The sequence below is a fragment of the Sceloporus occidentalis genome, unplaced genomic scaffold (assembly GCF_023333645.1).
Source record: "Sceloporus occidentalis isolate IW3139 unplaced genomic scaffold, rSceOcc1.0.p SCAF_4, whole genome shotgun sequence".
In the NCBI taxonomy this organism is placed as follows: Eukaryota; Metazoa; Chordata; class Lepidosauria; order Squamata; family Phrynosomatidae; genus Sceloporus; species Sceloporus occidentalis.
The window spans coordinates 166,296,876-166,323,850 of NW_028316984.1; the positions used below are offsets into that span (position 1 = coordinate 166,296,876).

A 26,975-nucleotide genomic window follows, 5' to 3' on the forward strand; every position below is an offset into this window, starting at 1 on the left:
CAAACAATTATCTCCCAAATTTCACTAAAGCTATAGAATGCATTTTAATCAATGGCCAATCTACTTATGTGTGCCAAAAGTCCATAGCCACAGACATCAAAGTTTCTCTACACTGCATTTTTTAACCTATTCTATAATGAAGTATACTATCTATATCAAGAAAGTTCAAATTGCAAGGGACAAGGAAGGCTGCAACCAAAAGAAACTGAATTTTCAAGCAGACACTGGACTGGAGAGAGCCTATTTCTTTCTCTAAGAATTCAAAATGACTTTAACAGATTAGAATGCTGGGCCAAAACTAACACAATGAATTTCAACAAGAAGAAATGTAAGGTACTATACTTAGGCAGGAAAAAAAAATTAAATGTACAGATGTAGGATAGGTAACACTTAGCTTGACAACAATACATGTGAAAGGGATTTAGGAGTGATAGTAGACCACAAGCTGAACATGAGTCAGCAGTGTGATGCACAAGCTAAAAAAGCCAATGCAATTTGACGCTGTCTCAATAGGTCTGGAAAAATGGCAGGGGGTTGAACTGGATGGTCCTTGCGATCTCTTCCAACTCTATGATTCTATGAAAATGCCCTATGAGGAGTGGCTAATGGAGCTGGGTATGTTTAGCATTGAGAAGAAACAACTAAGAGGTGACATGATAGCCATGCTTAAATATTTGAAGGGATGTCATATTGAGGATGGAGTCCGCTTGTTTTCTGCTGCTCCAGAGACTAGGACTTAGAGCAATGAAGTCAAGCTACAGGAAAATATATTCCACTTCAACATCAGGAAGAACTTTCAGGCAGTAAGAGCTGTTTGATGGTGGAATATGCTGTCTCACAGTGTAGTGGAGTCTTCGTCTTCGGAGGTTTTAAAACAGAGGCTGGATAGCAGATGTTCTCAGGATTCCTCTAAGAAATGTAACTTGCTCAAAGCCACACAGTAAGCCTCATGGCCAAATATAGGCTTGTGAACCCAGGTCCCTCAGTTCTAGTTCAACAGCAACAATAGGAATAATTATTTGAAGAAAATAAAGTAACTGTGGTTCCAATAGTGATAGGTGTTTGGGAAGCAATCCGAAATGGACTGGGGAAAAAATGAATCAAATGGTCATAGACAGGATCAGAATAACACAATTACAAAAAGTGACACTATTTGGAATGTGACACATTATCCAATCCTCCTTCATCGTTTCTTAGATTCTTAGGCAGAATCTGATGGTTGAAAATTCAAGTTGTTAACATCTGGTAAACTGTAAAACCCATAATGGCCAGAATCTTGTTGGACAACTGCGACTATGTAACACACAGTTACACATTTACAACTGTTACATATTCATAATCCATACACAGCCCCTAGTTTAGAGGCTACATAGGACTGTGAAAGTCCCCTAAACTCCACTTACCGTAACCAGCTGTTACAATTGACAAGGATCTGTTTCCTTGTTCAGTGGGAAGCAGATGCCCGACATTCTCACCCCCACACTTCATGAGAAGTGATTGTGACATATCACACTGAAGATCATTTCTGCATGTCACACTGAAAATCACTCACAGGAAGGGATGGGAATGTCAGGTAGTTGCTTTTCAACCCCTGTCAATCTCTACAGCTGCTTTCCTGGGCTGTATGAGCCTGTCACAAGGGTCTTCCCTGTTGATGCTTCGAGACCACCTTTTTACCTCAGAAACATCCAAAGACTCCTCGGGAATGACACTAGTCCAACATCCACCCTTAAAATGCCTTCCCTAAATGTTTAAAGGTTAGAGTCCCCAGTATCCTTCTCTTATAAATCTTATAAAAGGTTGCATGTTTCCTGTGCTTTTATTGTTATTAATTAACAAAGTCAGAAGCTTGTCTTGAAACAAACAAGCTCAACTTTATTTACAAGCATGTAGCTTTCACATTTATGAACACAGAAGGGTTTATAAAAGGATAATAGTCAGCAGTGGGGGGAAATAGATAGCACATAAAGTGCAAGTGATACAAAATAATGTAATTAAAATGTATACAGAAATGTAAGCGACCATTATAAACATAAATTTTCATTTCATTCATTAAAAACATTGAGTCTTTTCCCCCTTACATAATTCCCCAAGTAGGCCAGGCAGGTTATGTGTAATTTAATATGTGGACATCTCAGCTGTCATAATACCATGATGCCTGATAAGCAAATCTGACATTTGAGACGTGACATGCATTTATTCCTAGAGACTGTGGATTGGTGCTTTCCCTTTTTATGTTGGGAGTACAGCAGTTGATGTTCTGCTTATAACATAATCCTCTCCACCCCCACATTTGTTTTAAAGCTGCATGACAGATTCTTGGCACCTGGAAGTACAACAGCTTTTTAATGTTTTATCAGCTCATTTCCTCACTCCATCCTAAGCAGCCATTTTCCTTCAGCTTATACAAAAAGGGACATGGGAATCTCATTTCAACTGGAAATATGAAACTTAGACAAGATATAGAATTAAGTGGTTACTTGTTGTGATATGCACTCATAAGGAAAAATAAAAAAAAATAAAAACAATTAAGGGCCTTGCCTGATACGAACTCAGAAGGAACAAATCTTTACTGCTTCAGTTATTCTACAGATGCTAAAGGTGTTGTCCAACACCACATAACTACCATAAGCATTTGGAATGAGAAGTACTGAAGGGCTGGCTTTCAAGTCATATTACTGAGATCTTACTACTGATAGTGAGCCTAAAGAACTGGGATGAAGTTCACATGTCAATTTTTTGCCTTGTAGAGTTTCAAATTACAGTGAGCAATTATTAGCTTTGGTAAGATTAACACTTTCAGAATATAATGCAAACAAAGAACTCTCAAGCAATAGGAGACCAAACTAGACAATGCATTAAATGAATGGTTTCATTTAAAGTACCTGATAGAAACAACAGTATGGGGCAAGGAGGAGAGTTAACATTTTAGCACCACTCTATTGTTCCCCAACAAAAATCCCACCTATACCAATTTACCTAATCCTAATGCAACTCTACACAGAGAAGGGGCCACTGGCATCAATGTCAGAGAAGAGAATTTGCAAATGGTAGCATTGCAGACCAGATCCAGACCAAGACAAATGTATGGAGAATGAACAGAGGCTCTCAGTTCAAAGGATATTATGCCTTGCAAAACCATTATTATTATTATTATTATTATTATTATTATTATTATTATTAAGCTTTATTTATATAGTGCTGTAAATTTACACAGCACTGTATATACAATCTTTTAATTAGACGGTTCCCTGCCCTCAGGCTTACAATCTAAGAAGACATGACACAAAAGGGGAAGGGAGTGGAGGATGGACCAGATGCTTTCTGGGAAGGGCTCAGTTCCTTTGGGGAGGCCTGATGGGATTGGCCTACTTCCTCTCTCCCTCAGAAGCCAGGCTAGAGCCAGATGCTTTCTGGGAAGGGCTCAGTTCCTTTGGGGAGGCCTGATGGGATTGGCCTACCTCCTCTCTCCCTCAGAAGACAGGATGGAGCCAGATGCTTTTTGGGAAGGGCTCAGTTCGTTTGGGGAGGCCTGATGGGATTGGCCCACCCCTCTCTCCCTCAGAAGCCAGGATCCCTTCCATTCATTGAGATACGGAGTCAGGAACTAGCAATTTGTTTTAGCTTATAACAGCAGTGCCTAAATACAGTTGGACCTCAGGATCTGCGGATGGCAAGCCCATTTTATCCCCAATGGTGGCGCATGTATCTGGATGTGCTGCCATTAGGGACAGCCTTGTTGTCCCCAGTGGCAGTGTGTGCATGTGGCCATGCTGCCATTAGACGGCCTGTTGTCCCTAATGGTGGCATGGCTGTGTGTATGCACTGCCATTGGAGACAACAGAATTCAAGCATCTGTGGATTTTGGTATCTATGGGGTGGGAGATCTGGAAGGGATCCCTCACAGATACCAAGGGTCCATTGTAGTAATCTATAAAGTACTACTAGTCTAGACTCAATCAGGGAGATCATGGGCCTGAATCTGCATGACCTAAGAAGAGCAGTTGGGGGGGGGGGGTTAGGGGGTCTCAGAGATGTCTCAGTCCACAGGATCACCATGAGTTGGGGTTAACTTGAAGGCAGTTAACAGCAACAAGTCACTGGTTTAGCTTTCAACTAGTCTGAAATCATAATGAAAACAGATGAATGATTGATGTTTTAGTTTCTTCTGTGTTTCAGAAAGAGAGTAAGGACTCTTCTCTAAACAATATAAATTTAACGGTACTGTACTGAAGTGGAAATATCTGATATCTTCAGATATGCAAGTGTTGGCAGAAGAAATAGCATTTAAAAGAAAGTAATGATCACGGAAAAATAGACAATATTAGTTGCCCATGAGAAGCAATAATGCAAGAAAGCTTTCTAATCATCTTCAATATGGCTGGCAGGTTACTTACTTTTTAAGTACAGAAATGTGCCACTCTTCAGACAGCAAGTAAATCACACAAGTGGACCTTAGCACCAAACTATAAGAACCATTGTTCAGAAGCAACTATTTTTGCTCAGTGTCATAAACACTGAGAATGCATTTGTTAAACAGACTTTAGCATGGATAAACAGAAACAATTATACCACACACTTCAGGGCAAAATTTAACCAACCAGAGCTATAAAGGGGTTGGTGTCATCTCTTCTTTATAAAAATTCACAGCCAGATTGAAGCTTGATTCACAACTGACTTTTAATATCAGCAAAACTTGGATGCATTTTACAAATAAGTCTATGGCACACCATTTCACATGTACTGCATGCATCTTTACATAATGGCAAAAATATGGTTATTCACTGTCTGATCAAGCTGTTTAAACATTAGTTGGCCTCTATTACTGCAATAGTGTAAAAGTCTTTCTTTGAAATCATTAGATTTAAAATACTAGAGATTAAATACATGTCATGCCTCTTCCTTCATGAAAATGGATTTTGAACATATAACTGGTCAGATCAGTAACCTGAACATTATCAATTTGTCTCTATTAATGGAAATAACATGCTATACAAGTATGCCACAGTCTTGTAAGTGCACATATTACTACTATTTATTATAGAACTCATCAAATTTAATTGATAAATTTAAAGGATTTAGATACTATTCTGCCATAAGTATATTTAAAGTGATTAAAACAAATATAAAAAGCCACAGTACAAATAACTTTTGTGGTAAAAGCTGACATTAGCTTGATAGTGCCTTTTCCAGTAGTCATGGACAATTGCAGTTGGACCTGTGCCAGTGACAGATGAAACACATTAAATACCAGGTTTCAAAGGGAACAAAAAAAAATCGGGCTTAAAAAGAAAGGAATGAGTGAGAGACTACAGATCGGTCTGCTGAGCTGACAACAATGCTTTGATCTGTTTTCTCTTCAGATATATTTATGTATTTTAGAATAAAACCTAAAATTAATTCTTGTAACATATACTTAAATAAAGAGTAAATACAGTAAACATGCCCACTCCCATAACCATTTGTCCAAATGTGTTTTCAGACTTCAAGCCAAGAAGCCACATAGGGTGGGAGCAACAGGAACATATACAAACACCACTTTTTTTAGAAGCCATGGAATTTGTTGACTTCAGAGGAGTGTATTCTATGAGGGATATTTACAAGGCATTCTGTGGAAACAATTTAAGTGCTTTATATAACAGTGAGTGCAGGCTATATTTACCATCTGCTTCTTTTTCCTAGAGAGGCCAGTATCACAGTTAGCTGCAGACCCTCAGTACATTGGCCAGGATCCAGTGTTGTATGCCTGTAGATAGAAGAAGCTAGGTCAGCAGATTCAGAAGAAGGTGATTCCGTTTTCTGTGTGGTCACCATGTGCCTTTGATATCTGTTGTTGAAGGTTAAGAAACTACTCAGACCAGTGTTTCAGTCGGTACTGGGTACAGAAGAAAAGGAGAAAATTCTTGTCATGGATTGCACAGAAAACGGATCTGCCTCCTCCTGAAACTACTGATGAAGCTTCTTTCATCAGTGGGTTCAGATGACTAAAGAGGGAGATGAGGGAAATGAGATGAATATAGGCTTGGCACACAGTAAAATCCATAAAAGTGGATGCGTATCATATCTGGAATTCCAGTCCTTGTTAGTCTCGATTCAGGTTGATATGATAGCTGTACTTCAGATGCTCATCATCCTGGGAGAAATTAATGCAATCTGATGATGAATCTGTACTTAGGACAAGAGGCTACTGTTGGAACAGTATATAGAAAAACAGAATGGTTCCCAGTTGGCAAAGGGATCAGGCAAGTCTGCATTTTATTACCTAATTTGTTTAACTTGTATGCAAAAAATATCCTAAGAGCAGGACTCGACACAGAAGGAAGAGGAGTGAAGACAGGAGGAAGGAACGATATGCAGATGACACCATAATACTAGCGGAAAACATCAATTACTAACAAAATTTAAAGAAGGAAGTGCAAAGGTAGTCTTACTGCTAAATACGAAGAATACGAAAATAATGATTATGAAGGCTCTAAATAAATTCAGCCTAGACAACAAGGAAATCAAAGTACAGCTGGCCCTTCCTTTACGCGGGGGATCCGTTCCAGACCCCACCGCATAAGGGAAGAAACATGTAAACTCAAGTCCCATTAGAAATAATGGGGCTCGTTCCCGCGGTGTGCACTCGGCGCACCCCATTGCTTCTTCCGGGGCGCGGGAGAAGTCTTTCTGGTACAGCTTCCAGCATATGTTTGAAGCTGCATATGGCGCGCCCACGTATAATGCAGGCACACCGTAATTTAAAAAATTTCCCATACCTAGGATCAAATATTCACCAGAAAGGAGACTGTAGTCAAGAAATCAGAAGAATATTAGGAATGGGAAGGCCAGCTATGAAAGAACTAGGTAAGATCCCAAAGTACAAAGATATACAATTGAACACCAAAGTTAGAATCGTTCTAGCCACTGCATTACCCATCACTATTTACGGATGTGAGAGTTCGACAGTGAAGAAGGCAGACAGGAAGAAAATAAATTCATTTGAGATGTGGTGTTGGAGAAGAATGGTGATAATACCGTGGACAGCCAAAAAGACAAATAAATGCATTCTAGAATAGATTAATCCTGAAATCGTCCCAGAAACCAAGATGACAAAGTTGAGGTTGTTGGTATTTGTCCACACCATGAGAAGGCACAACTCAAAGAAAAGACAATAATACTAGGGAAGGTCAAAGGTAGTAGAAAGAGAGGCAGACCACATGCCAGATGGTTAGACGCAACTAGGGAAGTCACGAGCTGCAGTCTGCAGAATAGGGGTTGTTCTTGGAGATGTCTCACTTACAGGATTGCCATGAATCGGGGTTGACTCAAAGGCAACTGACAACAACAGCCAAGTGGTATCCCAAAACATATTAGTATAACTCAGAACTCTACATTTAAGTTTTATCTGGCTCTGGCTGAAGAGTTCAATGCAATGGCCAGAGGAAGTCCAGACTGAAGGCATTTACCAACTTTAGCCCAAAAATATGAAGGTCATGACACTGAAGCACAATTACTAAGTTGTAGAACAGAGGTGGTGGTGGTGGTGGAGGGGTGGGTTGATAAAAGAAATTCTGGAAACATATTCTAACTAATCAGATCTCAAGCTACTCAAGGAGAGTCAGATTATTATGTAGGAAAGAATATACCAGAGCATGTTACTCTGTCCAGTTCTCTCTTGTAAAGGTTTGACTATCAAAATGTGACATAACTTGTTTAGAAAGATGCATTTTTATAATTAAATGATGGTTTTGATAATAACTACCTACTGTGAGTAGTATTCTTGCTAGTGTATTACTATTACTACTATATTTTCTATGGGATTTGTATGTCCATCCACTGACATGTTTCCTTAGCATCTTACAAAGCATTAATATGCAATAGCAAATGTAAAATCACATATAAAATCATTTTTTAATTGAAAAATCAAATGACTGTGGAAGAGAACAGCACATAGCCTCTTCCTTGCCCTAAGTAGACTTCCTGTGCATATCAACAGAATATTGGATAACCAAATTGCAATGTCAGTTGGCAGTACACATCTGTTCAAACAAAGGAAAAACGAAATTCACCAAGAAGTGAACAATTCAAATAGTTTCCTCTGACATGTTGGACAGGTTTTTAAAAAGTGGAGGAGACACAGAAAAGTCATTTAAAACTACAAATACATTTAATATGCTATGTTAGTAAACATTACATGAAAGTCTATTAATACACTCAGCATCTGTGAATTTTCTTCAGAAAGGAGGAAAAAGATTCTACCCAAACTAGATTAACAGAGCTTTCGTGGAGCCTACTCTTTTGCCTTGTGAGAGTACAAGGGGAGGAGCAGTTTGTTAGATTTAAAAGACCCCCTGCCAGAAGCACAACCCCAGTAAGTGATGTTTAAAGCTGTCAGTCCCCTGAGGAGAAGCAGGAAACTCTTTATGACCCCCAAAGTATTTGTTTTCCCAACAGCTCCTTGGCACAGCTTGGGATTCTTGAGGTCAGCAACAACAATTTTTTTTTGCTCTGCCCAAATTAGTTTTGACTGGTCCCTGGGTTCCCAAAGTGATAATTTAACACCTCATTAACAAGTCACTTATTGGAGGAAATTCAAATGAGAGGTGCTTATGGTACAACTGAACATTTTCTGTCTCAGTTTAAAGGGTTTTTAAAAAATCATATGCAAGTCACAAGAGGACATACTCATCCTGAGCCAATGAACAGCCTAATCTCCAAATGAAAGACAGAAATTCAGCACAACTGCAAACTGAACTGCTTTGTGTGCTACTTAACTAATTTTAACTAGACTAATTATTACATATCAGAAACAGAGTATTTTATTAATCTAACATGTTTTCAAATAATTAAAATATTTCACATTCTGAACTGTCAACATATAATGCATTTTTCACCCAAATGTATTACTACAAACATTACATGGAAGGATCAGAGAATCAGAGAATCATAGAGTTGGAAGACCACAAGGGCCATCCAGTCCAAGCCCCTGCCATGCAGGAAATCTCAATCAAAGCATCCCCAACAGATGGCCATCCAGCCTCTGTTTAAAGACCTCCAAAGAAGGAAACTCCACCACACTCCGAGGGAGTGTGTTCCAGTGTCCAAAAGCCCTTACTATCAGGAAGTTCCTCCTAATGTTGAGGTGGAATCTCTTTTCCTGTAGCTTCATCCATTGTTCCTGGTCCTGTTCACTGGAGCAGCAGAAAACATGCTTGCTCCCTCCTCAACATGACATCCCTTCAAATATTTAAGCAGGGCTATCATATCACCTCTTAACCTTCTTTTCTCCAGGCTAAACATCCTCAGTTCCCTAAGTCGTTCCTCAAAGGACATGGTTTACAGACCCTTCGCCATTTTAGTTGCCCTTCTTTGGACACGCTCCAGTTTCCCAATGTTCTTTTTGAATTGTGGCGCCCAGAACTGGGCACAATATTCCAGGTGGGGCCTGACCAAAGAAGAATACAGTGGCACTATTACTTCTCTTGATCTAGACACTATACTTTTATTGATGCAGCCTAAAATTGCATTGGCCTTTTTAGCTGCCACATCACACTGTTGACTCATGTTCAATTTGTGGTCTCCTTGGATTTCCAGATTCCTTTCACATGTGGTTTCATTCACCCCATCCTATATCTCTGCATTTTATTTTTCCGCCCTAAGTACAATACCGTACATTTCTCCATGTTGAATTTCATTTTGTTAGCTTTGGCCTAGTTTTCTAGTCTATTCAGGTCATTTTGAATTTTGATCCTGTCCTCTGGCGTATTAGCTATTCCTTCTAATTTGATGTCATATGCAAATTTGATAAGTATGCCCCCAATTTTGTCCTCCAAGTCATTGATAAAGATGTTGAATAACACTGGCCACAGGACAGAGCAATATGGGACCTCACTGGTCACTTCTCTTCAGGATGAAAAGGAGCCATTGTTGAGCACCCTTTGGGTTCGGTCAGTCAACCAATTACAAATCCATGTAACAGTTACATTTTCTAACCCACATTTTACAAGCTTGTTTGCAAGAATGTCATGGGAAACCTTGTCAAAGGCCTTACTGAAATCAAGATATCCTATATCCACAGTATTCCCTTCATCTACCAAGCTGGTAACTTTATCAAAGAAAGACATCAGATTTGCCTGGCATGACTTGTTTCTCTGAAACCCATGTTGACTTTTTGTGATTATGGCATTGCCTTCTAGATGTTCACAGACTCTCTGTTTAATGATCTGCTCCAGAATCTTTCCTGGTATTGATGTCAGACTAACTGGACGATAATTGTTGGGATCCTCTTTTTCCCCCCTTTTTGAAGATGGGGACAACGCTTGCCCTCGTCCAGTCTGCGGGGAGTTCTCCTGTTCTCCAGGAGTTTTCAAAGATTACTGCCAATGGCTCCAATATTACATTTGCCAGTTCTTTTAATACCCTTGGATGTAGTTCATCTGGTCTTGGAGACTTAAATTCATTTAGATTAACAAGATATTCATGTACTATTGCTTTACTTATTCTGTGCTGAAATTCCCCTATACTGTCCTCTGCAACATTATCCTCAGGTTGAGCACCCTTTTCCTTTTCTGAGAACACTGAGGCAAAGAAGGTGTTGAGTAATTCTGTCTTTTCTCTGTCTTCTGTTAGCATTTTGCCATCTTCTCCACGCAGTGGCCCTACCATTTCCTCCTTCTTCCTTTTGCTGCGGACATATCCAAAAAAGCCCTTTTTGTTGTTCTTAACCTCTCTAGCAAGCCTGAGTTCATTCTGCGCTTTAGCTTTTCTGACTTTACCCCTATACATGCCTGCTATTTCTTTGAATTCCTTTTTAGTGATTTCCCCATTTTTCCATTTCTTATACTTGTTCTGTTTAAAAGTTAGCTCAGTTGAAAGTTCCTTAGTCACCCATCCTGGTTTCTTGAGACACCTCCCATTTTTCTTCCTCATTGGAACTGTTTGAAATAGTGCCTTCAGTATCTCCCTTTTGAGAAACTCCCATCTGTCCTGAACTCCCTTCTCTTTTAGTATTTCTGACCACGGGATCACCAATACTTCACTAAGTTTACTGAAATTCGCTCTCTTAAAGTCTAGAATGCGTTTCTGACTATGCCTGGCTTCTCCTTTCCACTGTATAACAAACTCCAGGAGAACATGGTCACTTCCACCTAATGATCCCACCACTTGCACCCCATTAACCAAGTCATCTTTGTTGGTTAGGATCAGATCTCAAATAGCTGACCCCCTTGTTGCCTCTTTCAACTTTTGGACAATGAAATTGTCTTCGAGGCAAGTGAGGAATTTGCTAGACCTTGAGGATTTTGCTGAGTTTGAATTCCAGCAAATATCAGGATAGTTGAAGTCACCCATCACTACTACATCTCTCTTTTCTGACTGTGTGGTCATCTGTTCTAGAAAGATATCATCCAATTCCTCAGTCTGACTTGGGGGTCTGTAGTAGACTCCCACCATAACATCCTTGTTGTTTCCCTCCCCTTTAATTTTTATCCAGATGCTCTCCACCTGGCTGCCAGTATTGATGTCCTGGATCTCTTCACTGGTGTAAATATCTCTAACATATAGTGCTATTCCTCCTCCTTTCTTGTTTGGCCTATTAATCTTAAAAAGGTTATACCCCTCTATTTCTACATTCCACTTATAAGACTCATCCCACCAGGGATGCCTATTGTATTTTCTCCAGTCCTTCTGCCGTCATTAATATTGTCTCCCTCCCCCAGTTTAAAGCCTTCCTGATCAAATTCTTGAGACTGTTGGCAAAAACATTTCTTCCAACTGGCGTGAGATGCAACTCATCCCTCCTCATGGAACCGCAGCCCATGATTGAAGAATCCAAATCGTTCTCGGCGACACTATCTGTGAAGCCAGTTGTTCACATCCGCTATTTACCTCGCCCTTCCTGGACAGTGCCCTTCGACTGGCAGAAGTGATGAGATGACAATTTGTGCATCCATTTCTTTCAGCTTCCTATCAAGAGCCTCATAATCCCTTCTGATATTCTGAAGGCTATGGCTTGCAGTATCATTGGTTCCCACATGGATCAAAAGGAAAGGGTATTGGTCAGTAGGCTTGACTAGTCTTGTCAGTCTCTTTGTCACATCACGGATCTTTGCCCCAGGGAGACAACACACCTCTCGAGACATTTTGTCAGGCCTACAAATCACTGCTTCTGTACCCCTCAGCAAGGAGTCCCCCACTACGACCACACACCTCCTCCGAGGCTTAGCAGCGACTGTTCCCTCGGGTGGAATTCTCAGGCTCCCCTGCTCTGTCCTTGAAGTGTGTCCATGCTGCTCTTCCTCGTCCTCCTTGATAAGGGAAAGAGCTTTGAATCGATTCTCTAGCTGCAAGCTCCCAGAACAATCCCTTCTTGGCCTACTTCTCTGTGACATTCCTCCAGCTGTCTGCCTCCTGTGTATGTGAAGTGACCTCCTCTGCCCCAGCAACTTCCTCTGTGTGGTACTAGTCTAAGATGGTTAGTTCCGTTCTGTCCAGGAAATCGTCTTGCTCCATAATATGCTGAAGTGTAGCTACTCTGGACTCCAGCTACTGTACTTTCTCCTCCAAGAGTGTTACCAACTTGCATTTGGTGCATGTGAAGTTCTCCACTTCTGTAGGCAAGAAGACAAACATCCCACAAGTGTTGCATGTGACTGTAGCAGTTCCCTCAGTGTCCATACTGCGAAGTCTTTAGTAATGCTTAAACAGGACTGTGGGCTTCCTCCTCAAAAAATCCTCTGGTAAACACCAATGTTAAGGCCCCTGATGACTTGGCCTTTTCATCAGTATCTGGCAGTGAGCTCAATCTACTGGGAATATAACTTTATAGGAATGTCCCAGCTGCTAGCTTGTACTTAAAGGCAAGGTTCTGACTCAAGGTTTGCTTTTCACCTGCTGCCTCTGCTGTAGATTTCTTTGGATCAAAAAACGGCACACAGCTCTGGGAAGAATTATATAGAGCCAGTCTGATAGTTCCACCCCCTAGTGACTCACAGATGTGATTCACAGAAGCTCCACCCCCTCAGCAACAAGCATACTCTACCAGAGTTTTTTAAAAAAATTCAAACACTCACCACTCAAAATGGCTGCCCAGCTCCTTCTCTCCTCCTCTCTGTGGCAGGAATAATTATAATTACTATATATCCAAATATATGCCAACCAACTAGGTATCCACTTTGCACAGTTGTAGCAGTCTGATCCCACTTTAACCTGTCTGTGAGATGCTGGAGACTGTAGTTTGGGGAAGGACACGCTCATTTGAACTACAGCCCTATAGCTATCTAGCAGAGAATTTCCTTAAACTGCAAATCCTAAGATTCCATAAGATGTAGCCAAGGCAGTTAAAGTGAAGTCAAAGTGCTGTAACAGTGTAGTGTGGATCCAGAGCAAGGCACACGGATCAATGTCCTTTCGAAAAAATTACCAAATATACTCGACTATAAGTCAAGAAATTTATGCCCCAAAATGGACTCGAAAATCATGGGTCAACTTATATATGTGGCAATTAGTTAATATTGCTTATAAAGTTCCTAAAGGAAGTGCCCACCCTTCCTTCATAACTAGGGATCTTTAAACAGTTCCCTGTTTGAGTCCCTTCTTCCTCTCCTCTGTGTGTGTGTGTTATCCTTCAGCCTTCCTTCTTAGCCACAGCTAACAAACAGCTGCTGAAACAAGGGAGTGTGTGTGTGTGTGTGTGTGTGTTATGTGCCTTAAAGTGCTCAGTCAACTTATGGCAACCCTATGAATTTCACAGGGTTTTCTTAGGCAAGGAATACAGTGGGCTCTTGGTAGCTGTGGGGGATCCATTCTGGATTCCCCCACAGATACAAAAATCTGTGGATGCTCAAAACCCATAGTACTCAAGGGTGGTGCGGCTGCATCACCATTAGGGACAATAGCACTTTGCACCTGCCCCCCCCCCCCCCGAAGCCAGCCTTTCCACTCTCACTGCAGCGGGTGACAGAGAGCTAACTTTTCTTCTCTTCTTCCCTTCCTCCTCCTCCTCCTCCTCCTCTCCCCTACCATTGCCATGGCTCTTCCTCCTTTTCCTTCCTGCTCTTCCCCCCTTCGATTGCTGCTGCCGCCACTCATCCTACTTTTCCTTCCTCCTCCTATACTCCCGTTGCCCCCTCACGAGCTTGCCATTCGCAGATGCTCAAATCTGCAGTCAGCAAGTCCACGGATACAGAGGGCGGACTGTACTCAGAGGCAGTTTTCCCAGTTCCTTACTTTGAAATGTAGCTACAACACCTGGTATTTGCTAGCAGTCTCCTAGCCAAGTAGTAACTAAGGCTGTTGATCCTGCTTAGCTTCCAAGATCAGACAGGATCTGATGCCTTTATGGTATTTAGGCCTAATCCATATCGTAGCTAGCATGAAAAATGATGGAGAGCAAACAGTAATTTATTTTGTACTAAAGTTAGCAGTTTTTTCAAAATAGTCTTTTTTCTTGTAAGGCAGAAATCCTGTCTGCTGCCATAACATTATATTGGAGGATTGTTTAAAGAGACAAACAAATTATAAACAAAAAGAAATATAACAGTAAACAAGATGGGTTTTATCATGGCCCTCTAGGAGTTTGGCCTGACATGTATCAACTCTACATGAAGACCAGAGGTTCCCAATCTGTGCTCCGAGGAGCCCTTAGGGCTCAGCATACACTTCCCAGGTTCTCTGCAGCCACTCCAGGAAAACAAAAGAAATAAAAATGGAATGAAATTAAAGCATAAGAATAGATTCTTATATATACTCTTAAATACTATTAACTTATAAGACATAGGGTAGGCCTCTTAAGGGCTTCACCATAGAAATAAGGGCTCTGCGAGTCAAAAACATCTCAAACAACATGCAGATCTGTGTATCTTTAACATTCAGTTTGTTCCCCTGAATGATTTCAAAAATTATCTTTGCCAGTGAGCTTCAAAAACTAGATTGCATATTTTTCTCCTTTTAGTTGGATACATTTTGGAAAACAGAGTGTGCATCAGTCATGACTGACTCTCCAAAAACAAAACAAAACAAAACAAAAGAACAAAAAATCATCCTGTTTGACAAATACACCTTGTTGTTTAGGGAACATATTGTTTAGGGAAGTGTTCTCAGGGAATTTGTGATTGTCATCTGGCTGTCTGATAACATTTGATGTGATGTGACTTGTTTTATATTTGATGTTTTTAATTTGTTTTTCTTTTCTATATGTAATTTTATCTATTCTTCTTTTAATTGTTATTAACTTAGAATGTACGCCTTGGGCAGGCTTTTATATACTCTTTAATTTTATTGACTTTGTACAGCGCTGTGTATAATTACAGCGCTTTAGAAATAAAGTTTAATAATAATAATAATAATAATAATAATAATAATAATGCCTTTAGGAAGGACTTGAAGACTCATTTATTTCGGCTGGCATACCCTCCTGACCCCTTGTAGAATGCTATTCCCTGACGGAAGTTCATTTTAGGATTCGACTGATAGATTTTGTGATTGATAGATTTTATCTTGCTGTTTGTATGTAGATTTTAAAATTTTTATTGAACTGAATGTCTATTTATGATTAGCCCTCCCTTCAGCCTCCATCTTGAAGGAGAGAGAGGCAGGCTAGCACCACCAGGCCTGCCTGGAAGAAGACAAGCCCTCCCTTCAGCCTCCATCTTGAAGGAGAGAGAGGCAGGCTAGCACCACCAGGCCTGCCTGGAAGAAGACAAGCCCTCCCTTCAGCCTCCATCTTGAAGGAGAGAGAGGCAGGCTAGCACCACCAGGCCTGCCTGGAAGAAGACAAGCCCTCCCTTCAGCCTCCATCTTGAAGGAGAGAGAGGCAGGCTAGCACCACCAGGCCTGCCTGGAAGAAGACAAGCCCTCCCTTCAGCCACCATCTTGAAGGAGAGAGAGGCAGGCTAGCACCACCAGGCCTGCCTGGAAGAAGACAAGCCCTCCCTTCAGCCTCCATCTTGAAGGAGAGAGAGGCAGGCTAGCACCACCAGGCCTGCCTGGAAGAAGACAAGCCCTCCCTTCAGCCTCCATCTTGAAGGAGAGAGAGGCAGGCTAGCACCACCAGGCCTGCCTGGAAGAAGACAAGCCCTCCCTTCAGCCTCCATCTTGAAGGAGAGAGAGGCAGGCTAGCACCACCAGGCCTGCCTGGAAGAAGACAAGCCCTCCCTTCAGCCTCCATCTTGAAGGAGAGAGAGGCAGGCTAGCACCACCAGGCCTGCCTGGAAGAAGACAAGCCCTCCCTTCAGCCACCATCTTGAAGGAGAGAGAGGCAGGCTAGCTCCACCAGGCCTGCCTGGAAGAAGACAAGCCCTCCCTTCAGCCTCCATCTTGAAGGAGAGAAAGGCAGGCTAGCTCCACCAGGCCTGCCTGGAAGAAGACAAGCCCTCCCTTCAGCCTCCATCTTGAAGGAGAGAGAGGCAGGCTAGCTCCACCAGGCCTGCCTGGAAGAAGACAAGCCCTCCCTTCAGCCACCATCTTGAAGGAGAGAGAGGCAGGCTAGCTCCACCAGGCCTGCCTGGAAGAAGACAAGCCCTCCCTTCAGCCTCCATCTTGAAGGAGAGAAAGGCAGGCTAGCTCCACCAGGCCTGCCTGGAAGAAGACAAGCCCTCCCTTCAGCCTCCATCTTGAAGGAGAGAGAGGCAGGTTAGCACCACCAGGCCTGCCTGGAAGAAGACAAGCCCTCCCTTCAGCCACCATCTTGAGGGAGAGAGATTGTATTGTATCGTATTGTATTGCATTTTTGTACTGTACACCGCTATGATCATTGCGGAATAGCGGTCTATAAATAAAAGGTATTATTATTATTATTATTATTATTATTATTGTGTTATATTGCATTGTATACTTTTGCATATTTTTTGAGAAACTGTAAACTGCTTTGATCTACTGGAAAAGCGGTATAAAAATAAAGTTTTTTTATTATTATTATTATTATTATATATTGCAGAAGATGGTACATTACAACAGATTTAATGTAAGAAGCATATCTTATCTGGACAATTGCACCACAATTTGTGCTATATTCAAGCTTCAATCCCATGTGTACGTATTTACTTGGAGGTTGTACTGAACTCAATGGAATGTATTTCATGAACAGGATCAGACTGGTCAGTCATAATGCATCATGAACAACTGCATTTATGCATTCACTACATACTTTTCAAGATCAAAATCCATGAAGCAGCAAGAGGTAATGCACAGAAAGAGATCTGTCCCCCATTCCAGATTACTCCAGAGGGACAGGAGTCCTATACAAGACTATGACTTGATCCAAAGCATATGATACATAGCTGGGTAGACAAACACTGGTGGTTCAGGGCCCACATACACATCTATGCCTCTCCTCATTTGAATGATTTTTAAAAACTCAAAATGCTCCCCTAGTTCTCCAGAAGATCTGGAAGAAATTTTGCCTTGAACTATTTTAAATTCAAGGAGAGGACTTTTTTTTCAAAGCACAAAGCAAAACAAAAATAATTTCACGTTTTGAAAAACAGGTCCTCTGGACATAGCAAAAAAGCTTCCTATGTTCCTAAGGAGCATGGGAAACATTCTGAATTAATGTTTTTAAAAATTGATGGGTGGGAAAGTAGAAGTCCTTGGGAGTCACAAGCATCACTCTGAGGGTGACATGCAGCCCACAGGCCACACTTTCCTCATCCCTGCCCTGAGAAATGGCATAGGGGTAAAAAGAGGAAACATTTTGTGCTCTATGTCTCCTTTTTTTCCCTAAATTTCTTTCTTTTTGCATATGACTAGTAATGAGTATTGCTACTTTTTGCTTCCAGTGGAAACTAATATTCATTCATCGGTCCAAAACACACTGCAGAAATAATCCAGTTTGAGACCACTTTAACTGTCCTGACTCAATGCTAGGGAATTCTGGGAACTGTAGGTTTTTTAAATTAAATTTTATTTAATAACTGGGAACTGTAGTTTTGTGAGACATTTAGCTTTCTCCATCAGAGAGTTCTGTTGCCACAATAAACTAAAATTCCCAGGATTTCCTAGCCCTGACCCAGGGCAATTAAAGCCGTGTCAAATCAGATGATTTCTTCAGTGTGTTTTAGACCAATAACTTTGAACCAACACTGGGTCTTGTCTATGCTAGTCTCAGATTATGCACAATTTGTCCCAAATCTGATATTGTAAGAGAGCAACAAATTCCATCTCTTTTGTTAAATCTAGCACAAAGGATTGTGGTTAGACTCTTTTTTCCTAAAGAAACTGCATTTCTTGCATATTTGAGGTATTTGTTATTCTTTTGCTCTACAAAACATCCTCACAAATACTCAGATACAGTGAACAGGCACTTTACTATGCTGGTTTCACAATCTCAACAGGCTACTCACTTTGAAGTTATATGTCAAAAATCACAAAATATTCTAATAGCAATTAATGTATATAAACTTTGAAAGTAAGGAGGATGTACAATTACAAAGTATTAAATAGAAACAAGCAATAGTAGCCCAATCAGGAAAGGAGCAGAACCTCTATTAGGAAGATAAAAGAAACAGATTCTTAAGTATACAATTTTCCACCTGTATCTAGAGTTGCTTGAATTAGGCTGGCTTTTTAGTCATATTCAATTGTAAGACACAGATAGAAATACTGCCACAAGTTGTATTTTTAAATTAACATGAACTATTTCAGACAGCACCCTGTGGATGACCATTATGAATGCCAGACAGAAACAATACCAGACAGTGAAAGATTTGTTTGAACAAACAATAGGAAATAAAAGAAAGGAAGCTGCTGTCCCCTTCCAGATTGCATGTTCACGTGCTGTCACCTAATTAAGTCTATTCAGTCTTCATTAGCCTCTTGTCCCATTTCGGAAATGCCCATGCTGTTTTCTGTGGCATGTGTATTCTATCTAAGGTGCCTGCTGTTAACATCCTGTTTAGCTGAAGAAAATTCTCTGGAATGATGGCAAATATTTAACAATAGCCCATGTATTACAGAAGTGGGAAATAAATGTTCCAGCCAAAGTTTACAGACTGCTCATACAACTTCCAAAGATAATGGTAAAGTTGTTTACCAACCATCTCTCCTAATTAGGAACATAAAAACAAACCCTACTGGATCAGACCTGTGGATTATCGAGGCCAGGATCCTGTTCCCACAGTGGCCAATGCAATGCTTATGGCAAGCCTATAAGCAAGAAATGAATGCAATCGTACTGTTGTTGTGTGCCTTCAAGTTATTGCTGACTTATAGTGACCCTAAGATGACCTTATCATGGGGCTTTCTTTGCAAGATTTTGTCAGAGGTGGTTTGCCCTTGTCTTCCTCTGAGGCCGAGAGAGGTCACTCAGTGGGTTCCATAATCGATTAGGGATTTGAACTCGAGGGTTGTGCTCCAATAACCACCACTGCCGCCGCCACACTGTCTCTAATGCGACAGCAGCCTCCTACTTTCATTTCCTGAGAATCTGTGTTCAATACTGATGGTAATATAGTAGTAGTGATTCCCTTATCTGCCACATATTTGATTTGTCCCACGTTAACAGTTAGCAGCCATTACTATATTTTATGCTACTGAATTCCATAATATTTAAATTGCCATGTGCAAAAAGAATTGCTTCTTTTCATCAGTCCTTAGTTTCCTGCTGTTCCTTGGATGGCTCAGGTTCTAGTACTCAGAGAAGAAGATCTTTCTCTGCACCATATGCAGTTCTATACATTTCCATCACTTCTTGTTTTTCCAGACTAAAGCAACCCAAATACAGTGACAAAACCTTGTATAAATAATATTTTGGACCCATGAAAAAACTGTTCTGCTCCAGTTGTTGGGCCACATCTTACTGGATCTTCAATGCATCATTATTTCCAATGATTTACATTGGAAAATGCTTCCCAACCAAGCATTCTGTTTAACTCTCTTCAGCCACTTACTGTTACAGCAATGGGGTTTTCCTCCCTAAGAAAGAGGCCTAAGAAACAAACCAGCTTGATGCCTCCAAACAATGGCATCAGCAAGGGACTCCACAGCAAAATCAGCTGTAGTGATATGTCTGGCAGACATAAGAACTGGAGCGCAGCTTTGGCACAGCTTCCGGACTCTTAGGATGCATGCATCATTTAAACAGCATATCTCCAAAGTGATCCGAAGCAGCTTTATTTTGGTCTGTCTGTATGGGGCCAATGTCAACCAAAGTGGGCATGAATGGAATAGCCCATGGAGGATGAGCTTTGCCGTTGATACAAAACAAAACAAAAACTTGGACCAGCAGTTGTAGTAGGAAGCTGCTGAATATCAGTTTTCAAAGTCTCTCATTCTCAGCAACTAGCGAATATCACCCAGTAGATATGATTCAGAGATTTCAAAAACCTGCTTTTAAAAAAATGCATGGAGTGAACTTTCTGATGGCTGGAGTAGTGGTGAGAGGAGGCAAGCAACACCAGCTACAACTGCTAATGGGTGACAGGACCCAAGATGAGTGGCCTTGACAACAGCAGCTGTCTCTGCACTGAAGGGCAGCCTGAAATCCACATTCCTCTCTCTAACTGCCTCATTTTATATACTAATCCAGTCCCTTGTATAAAATAAAATGGTCCAGTATTAGCAAGCTGCAAAGTGAGGTGGTTGGAGGCAGCAACTTGGATTTCAGGCTGCCCATCAGTACAGAGGCCAACTGCTCCTGCTGCTGACGAGGCTGCTCTTCCTGAGACACCAAATTAGCAAAAGTAGGGAATACCCCAGAGGACAGGATCAAAATTCAAAATGACCTTAATAAACTAGAAAGCTGGGCCAAAGCTAACAAAATTAATTTCAACACAGAGAAATGTAAGGTACTGCACTTAGGGCGGAAAAATGAAATACACAGATATAGGATGAGTGACACCTGGCTGAATGAGACTACGTGTGGAGTTCAAGTAGACCACAAATTGAACATGAGTCAATAGTGCGTTACAGCAGCTAACAAGGCCAATGCGATTTTAGGCTGCATCAATAGAAGTATAGTGTCTAGACCAAGGAAAGTAATAGTGCCACTCTATTCTGCTCTGGTCAGGCCCCACCTGTTCATTCAAGGCAGAAGCAGGCAGCTGGCAAAGATTCCAAAATCCAAAAGACCCCTGGTACTAAGCATTTCAAATAAGGGAGTTTCAATCTGCATAGTGTTTTTGCCTTAGAGAGTTTGAACCTGTCCACTAGCAATGACACAAAGTTTCATTCATCCAATTTCCAAAAAAGGGATCACCCGAAGTTAGACTGCAAAATGCAAATTTCCATACAAGTTATCACAAACGTCTGGTGGGTCTGGTGGTGCCAGTAAGTCCAATACATACTGCCACCTTGTGGCCATCAGCAACACTTGCAAAGAATTCAAATCTGTATTTTAGGTTTGAATGTAAGATATTTAATAGTAGAAGGATTCTATCATCTCAGAATTCTTAATATTTCAGAAAACCCAACATGAAATTAGATTGCCATATGAAGCAACACACTGTAATGTTGAGCCTAGAAAAATGAGAAAACTATCTCTTCTTTTGTGGGATGCATTCTACACAGGTATCAAAGGAGTTAAGAAGTCTTTCAGTGTTACTGCATTTTGAAGCCTACTGTATTATTAAATGTAGACTTTTACATTTAATTCCCTGTAAATCTCTGTATTAAGCAAGCACCTTTACAAAGATGGATAAAAGTAGGTGGTAGAGTAGAAACTACTCAAATAGTTTAAAACCTGGATAAAAAAGTATTGTGTCATCTAGGTCCACCCTTAATTCCAAGATAGTAGCCATTTAGACAGGACCTAAGTAGTAGAGGTGAGTGTATAATTTTGTCCCATGAGTGCACTGTGTTCCATCCAACATGACCAACCTGAATATTATATTGTAAGAGTTAAAAAAGGTACACTAGCAGTGCATAATGATATACCTTCTGAATTCTCCTAGAAGAAAGCATTCCATTCTTTGCCCCATGGCTAGACAGTCTGTCCCCATAAATGCAGACATCTGTTACCAGGGGAGAAAATCTCTACCTATTATAAAGATCAAGACTCACCAAGTGTTGTGCCATCTTCACCCATAATGCACTTCATGGTTGAGATGATTTGCTGAAGAACAGGAGGGGATAATGATGTGGCATAAACTGCACTGTGTGAATGGACACGAAGATAATCAATCAGCTCCTGGAATAGTGAACACAGCAGTCTCTCAGATTATACTGTGGATCTTGAAACAAACAAACAAACAAACAAACAAACAAACAAACAGACTGCCCAAAGTTTAAGACAATCTTACTGGAGAGTGTTTCTGTTTACTTGTCTACCAGATTATACTATGGTCTAGCACAGAACCTAAGGTGACAATAAAAATGAATCAAGAATGGTCTCTGAGCAGACATAGGTGTACTAGTGTGTGTGTATGTATCTCAAGAACTTTTAACCTTCTATACAGCAATACTGGTGAGAGTTTCACTTCCCTAAATTGCATATACAGTGCGCCCGCGTATGCAGCTTTCAGCATACACTGAAAGCCGCACGGGGAAAAGGGGCAGTGCATCCCATAGGGATGAATGGGATGTGTGATTGAGGCGCGTGCGCACCGCCGCATGCATGAGCCCCATTAATTCAAATGGGGCTCGAGCATAGGTGGTATTTGCTTTATGCGGGGGAGTCCAGAATGGATCCCCCGCATAAAGTAAGGGCGCACTGTATTACCTATGGCTACTGAGAAATTTTATTTCCTTCATCAGCATCTGAAATTATTAGACAATTGCTTTTGACTCTGGAATTCTGAACTAAGGAAAGCCATTATTGTACAATAACATCAACACCCCATTTTAATTTGTTTTAAATCATTTACATCTATTTTTAGTGAGCCACAGTGTAGTGGTTTGAACATTGGACTACAACACTGGAGACCAGGATTCAAATCCCCACTCAGCCATGGAAACCCACTGGGTGATCTTGAGCAAATCAAAGTCTCTCAGCCTCAGAGGAAGGCACTGGAAAACACCCACTGAATAAATCTTGACATGAAATCCCCATGGTTTTAGGATTGCAATAAGCTGGAAACAACTGGAAAGCATACAACAACACACTGTTGTTAACCTTTGTCCAATATTATTTATTTTTTCTATTGTATGCGCTTGTCCTGATATAGGACATAAATTAAAATGGTTTAATAAATAAACAGGATTGTTCCTTCCATATGGCATGGCTTAGAATTACCAGACACAGAAAATAGGCAGCATCACCATGTCAGTATCATCAAGAGATGGGTAGCAGAAAGAAGGCACAACACAACCAGCAAAATTACTCCAAATCATTTATCCCAGTAGGCACAACATCAGTAGTCAATAGATTCATAGAGTTACAGAGTTGGAAGGAACTGTGAGGGCCACCTAGTCCAACCCTATCATGCTGGAATATACAGTTAAAGCTCTTCTGAGAGATGGCCATCCAAGCTATTTAAAAGCCTCCAAAGAAGAGTCTATCTTCTATTCCACAGTCAAACAGCTCTTACAGTAAATAAGTTCTTCCTAATGTTTAGGTGGAATCTTTTCATGTAATTGGTTTATGTTCTCGTCTCTAGAACAGCAGAAAACAAGACCACTCCATCTTCTACATGACATCCCTTGAAATATTTAAAGAGTGATCCCTTTGTCTTTTTCCAGCTAATCATACTTGCTCCTTAAGTCATTCCTCAGAAGGATTGGTTTCCTTTGATCAACTTGGTCACCCTCCTCTGGACACATTCCAGTTTGTCAATATCTTTCTTGAACTGTGGTGATCAGAATTGGACAAAGTATTCCATGTGAGATTTGACCAAAGCAGAACAGTGTGGCACTTATACTTCCTTTGGTCTGGTCACTATACTTCTGGTGATGCAGCCTAGAACTTCATTTACTTTTTTGGCTGCCACATCACACTGTTGACTAATGGCCTACTAAGACGCCTAGATTCTTTTCACTTGTATTTCTATCAACTCTGGTGTTAACCATCCTATATTTGTGTACTGCATTTTTTTCTGTCTAAATGTAGCCACTTGTCAGTTGTCTGACAGAAGAGAATCCAACAGGGGCCTAAACACAAAGCTATCCTAGTTTTAATGTCCAAATCTGTAAGGAAAACAGAGCCTGGCGAGTCACAGCAAGGTTCTCTCACATATGGATAATTATCTTGGAATTCCCCTTTATAGTTAAAGTCTCGTTCCTAATCAAGAGGGAGGTCTGTAACTTGATCATTTCAGAGTGGCAACTGCTCTTAAGACTGAATGCTCAGGCTGTTCTTCACATGGAAAACTAGACATCACAAGGAAAGGTGACTTCCTAGACTTCCCTAACCTTCATTCATATCATATTAGTTTTCAGCTTAAGAAAGGGGGCAAGTATGTATGAGGGAAAAGGAATAATCTTTTTTGTGAATTTCCTGCCTTGTGGTTGAAGTAGGCCTAGGATTCATATGAAGGATATGTTTGTGTAGTGATACAACTTTAATACAACTAAAACGCAAGACTATCAGTATATAAAATTTAGAAATCTCTAATAAACAATATTCATACATTTTAAAATAAATTTAACACACAAGACTGCACTTTTCTGTGTGCCCTGCCTTATAAGGTATTCAGTGGCTACACAAGGGAGGATCTTTTCAATAGGTGGATCCAATCTGTGAAAGGTGCTCCCCAAACAGCATCATGGTAGGAGCAACATTATCTTTTCACTATCAGACAAAGATCTTTTTATTATTCCAGCAATTTTATCCTGCTGGTGTTTAAAATTCAATTTATATGTAGAATTATTTTATTGTCTCCTGCTGGTCTTGTTTTTATCTTCTGCTTCTCTAATCACAATTTTATTATATTGTGTTGCATTTTATATATTTTACAGAGTTTGTTCAGAAAACTTTGGTCAATAGGAGGCTTAAAAATGAAAATAAATAGGATTTCAAAATTGAATGACTATCAGAAAAGCGATTAAGTATGACAAACTACCCATGCAACCACCATTAGTAAAAATATTCTTATGAAAAACCCACACCTTGATTTCATATAGCAATTTAAAGAGCATGGACAAAGTAGCTGTGAGAGAATCACTACATTCCTAGCAAGCACCATTATGTATGTATTATTTGTTTGTTTTTTGATGTTGGGGGGAAATTTAATTGTCTGTCAGTAGATACTGTAGTTTTGAGAAAAATGGATGGCATCAATCATCATAAATTTATTATTTTTGGAGATCCTGTGGCTGTTAAACACCCTTATATATGTATAGGACATTCCTAATGAGATGTGAACATCACAAATTATATTATTCATGATTTGCACAGTTGGTTTTCTGTTATGGTGGCTGATCATTTTATCTGGCAATTACTGATAATTTAATCAGGCAACTACAATGGCAATTTGTTTATCCAGGTGCTTCTCTGTCCAGTAAGGAAGAGAGAAGCAGGCACAAATGTGCCTTGAAGTGGAGTTTTTCCTCCATTCTGTGTTCTAATAGCATATAGCTGAACTCAGACAATCTCAGAGTGCCCATACATTTTCAATTATTGAGTGTAAATAAAATATGCATCCCTCAAACAGAAAATTTGGTAAATGATATTTTCATTTGGAATTTAGATTACCAAATGAAATAAAAAAGCCACGAGAAGCCCTGCTCATATAAGAAAATAATTGTCAAGAAGAACAACCAAGTATGTCTGGTTTCCTAGCAAAGAGGAATAATAAAGAATAAGAGTAATACCAAGATTAAAATTAAATAAAAAGCCTTTGTGTGCAATGTTGCAAAAGACTGCCAAAGTGCTCTGCTAGCCAGTTATGACCAATATAGGCAAAGGAGATGAAATGAAACCAACCAACCTGTCTTCCTTGTAAAGCTAGGATTGTACACACTCTTCATTATCTTTGTATTTTGGAATTTGAGAAGATATACTAGCTAATTTTGCTCTGGAGACAAAAGCAGTCAGAAGGACTATTAGTATGGCCTTGTTCAGAAATCAGTTCAAGGAAGATGTCTTGCCGTACAGACCACAACACAAAAGGAAAATTCAAGTTCTTTTGGTGAAGTAGTCAATGAAAGAAGTCTACTTCAGTAAATGGCAAAAGAAGATGGGAAAGCTAGGTAAAGAAAATGAGCACCACAAAAAGTATACATGGAGTTCAGCATCTTAAGTGTGCAGGTGGGGCAGCAGCTGCCAGTTGTAACATGAGCAAAAGAAAAAGCAGGTTCAGTAGAAGCCATGTGGTTAAGCCGTGGACAACAATATCTATCTTAAAGGTCCAAAACACACTGCAGAAATAATCCAGTTTGAGACCGCTTTAATTGCCCTGGCTCATTGCTAAGGAATCCTGGGAAATTGTAGATTATTGTAGCCTTCTCTGTGACAGAGAAGGCTAAATGTCTCACAAAACTACAGTTCCCAGAATTCCCTAGCATTAAGCTAGGGCTAAAGCAGTCTCAAACTGGATTATTTCTACAGTGTGTTTTGGACCAGAGTACTGATGCTATTTTTGCTTATGTTCCCCAAGTCTTTCAGCAAAACACATATAGTATACTCAACCACTGGCCCTGGACATCTGATGTTTGACAATAAATAAGCATTGTTTTGACTGTATACATTTGGCAGGTAACAACTGCTAGGAGATAACAGTATCTCTATCTGTCATTTATTTTTTAAACATATTTTTGTCCATAATCTTTGAACTGTTAGATATTCCTTTCTTTAAAAAAAATACCAAGCTTCTTCCTAACACTCATTTTACCTTTTTGCCTCCAATATATCCTCCAGCAGCTCCAAAGCTCTTGGTGAATGTGCCCATCATAATATCCACATCCTCAGGATCAAGTCCAAAATATTCCACCACACCACGGCCATTGGGACCCAGTGCGCCTATACTATGAGCTTCATCCACATATAAGTAAGATTTGTACTTCTTCTTAAGAGCAATCACTTCAGGCAGCCTGACAATCGATCCCTCCATGCTATTGTAGAAAAGCAAAAATTACTGTGAATTTTGGAGTCTTCCAACAGTATCCAAATCTCCTTGAAAAGGGGA

General features: G+C 40.3%; 1 protein-coding gene across 1 annotated transcript in view; it reads right to left on the minus strand.

Moving 5' to 3' along the window:
- SPTLC2 (serine palmitoyltransferase long chain base subunit 2) overlaps positions 1–26,975 on the minus strand; it is an 86,701-nt gene that overhangs the window by 25,327 nt on the left and 34,399 nt on the right. The window contains exons 8-9 of the mRNA XM_089522297.1: positions 26,682–26,901; positions 21,976–22,102 (exon numbers count right to left, since the gene is read on the minus strand). Of these exons, the coding sequence (XP_089378423.1) occupies positions 21,976–22,102; positions 26,682–26,901 (347 nt within the window). The remainder of the gene's footprint in view (positions 1–21,975; positions 22,103–26,681; positions 26,902–26,975) is intronic.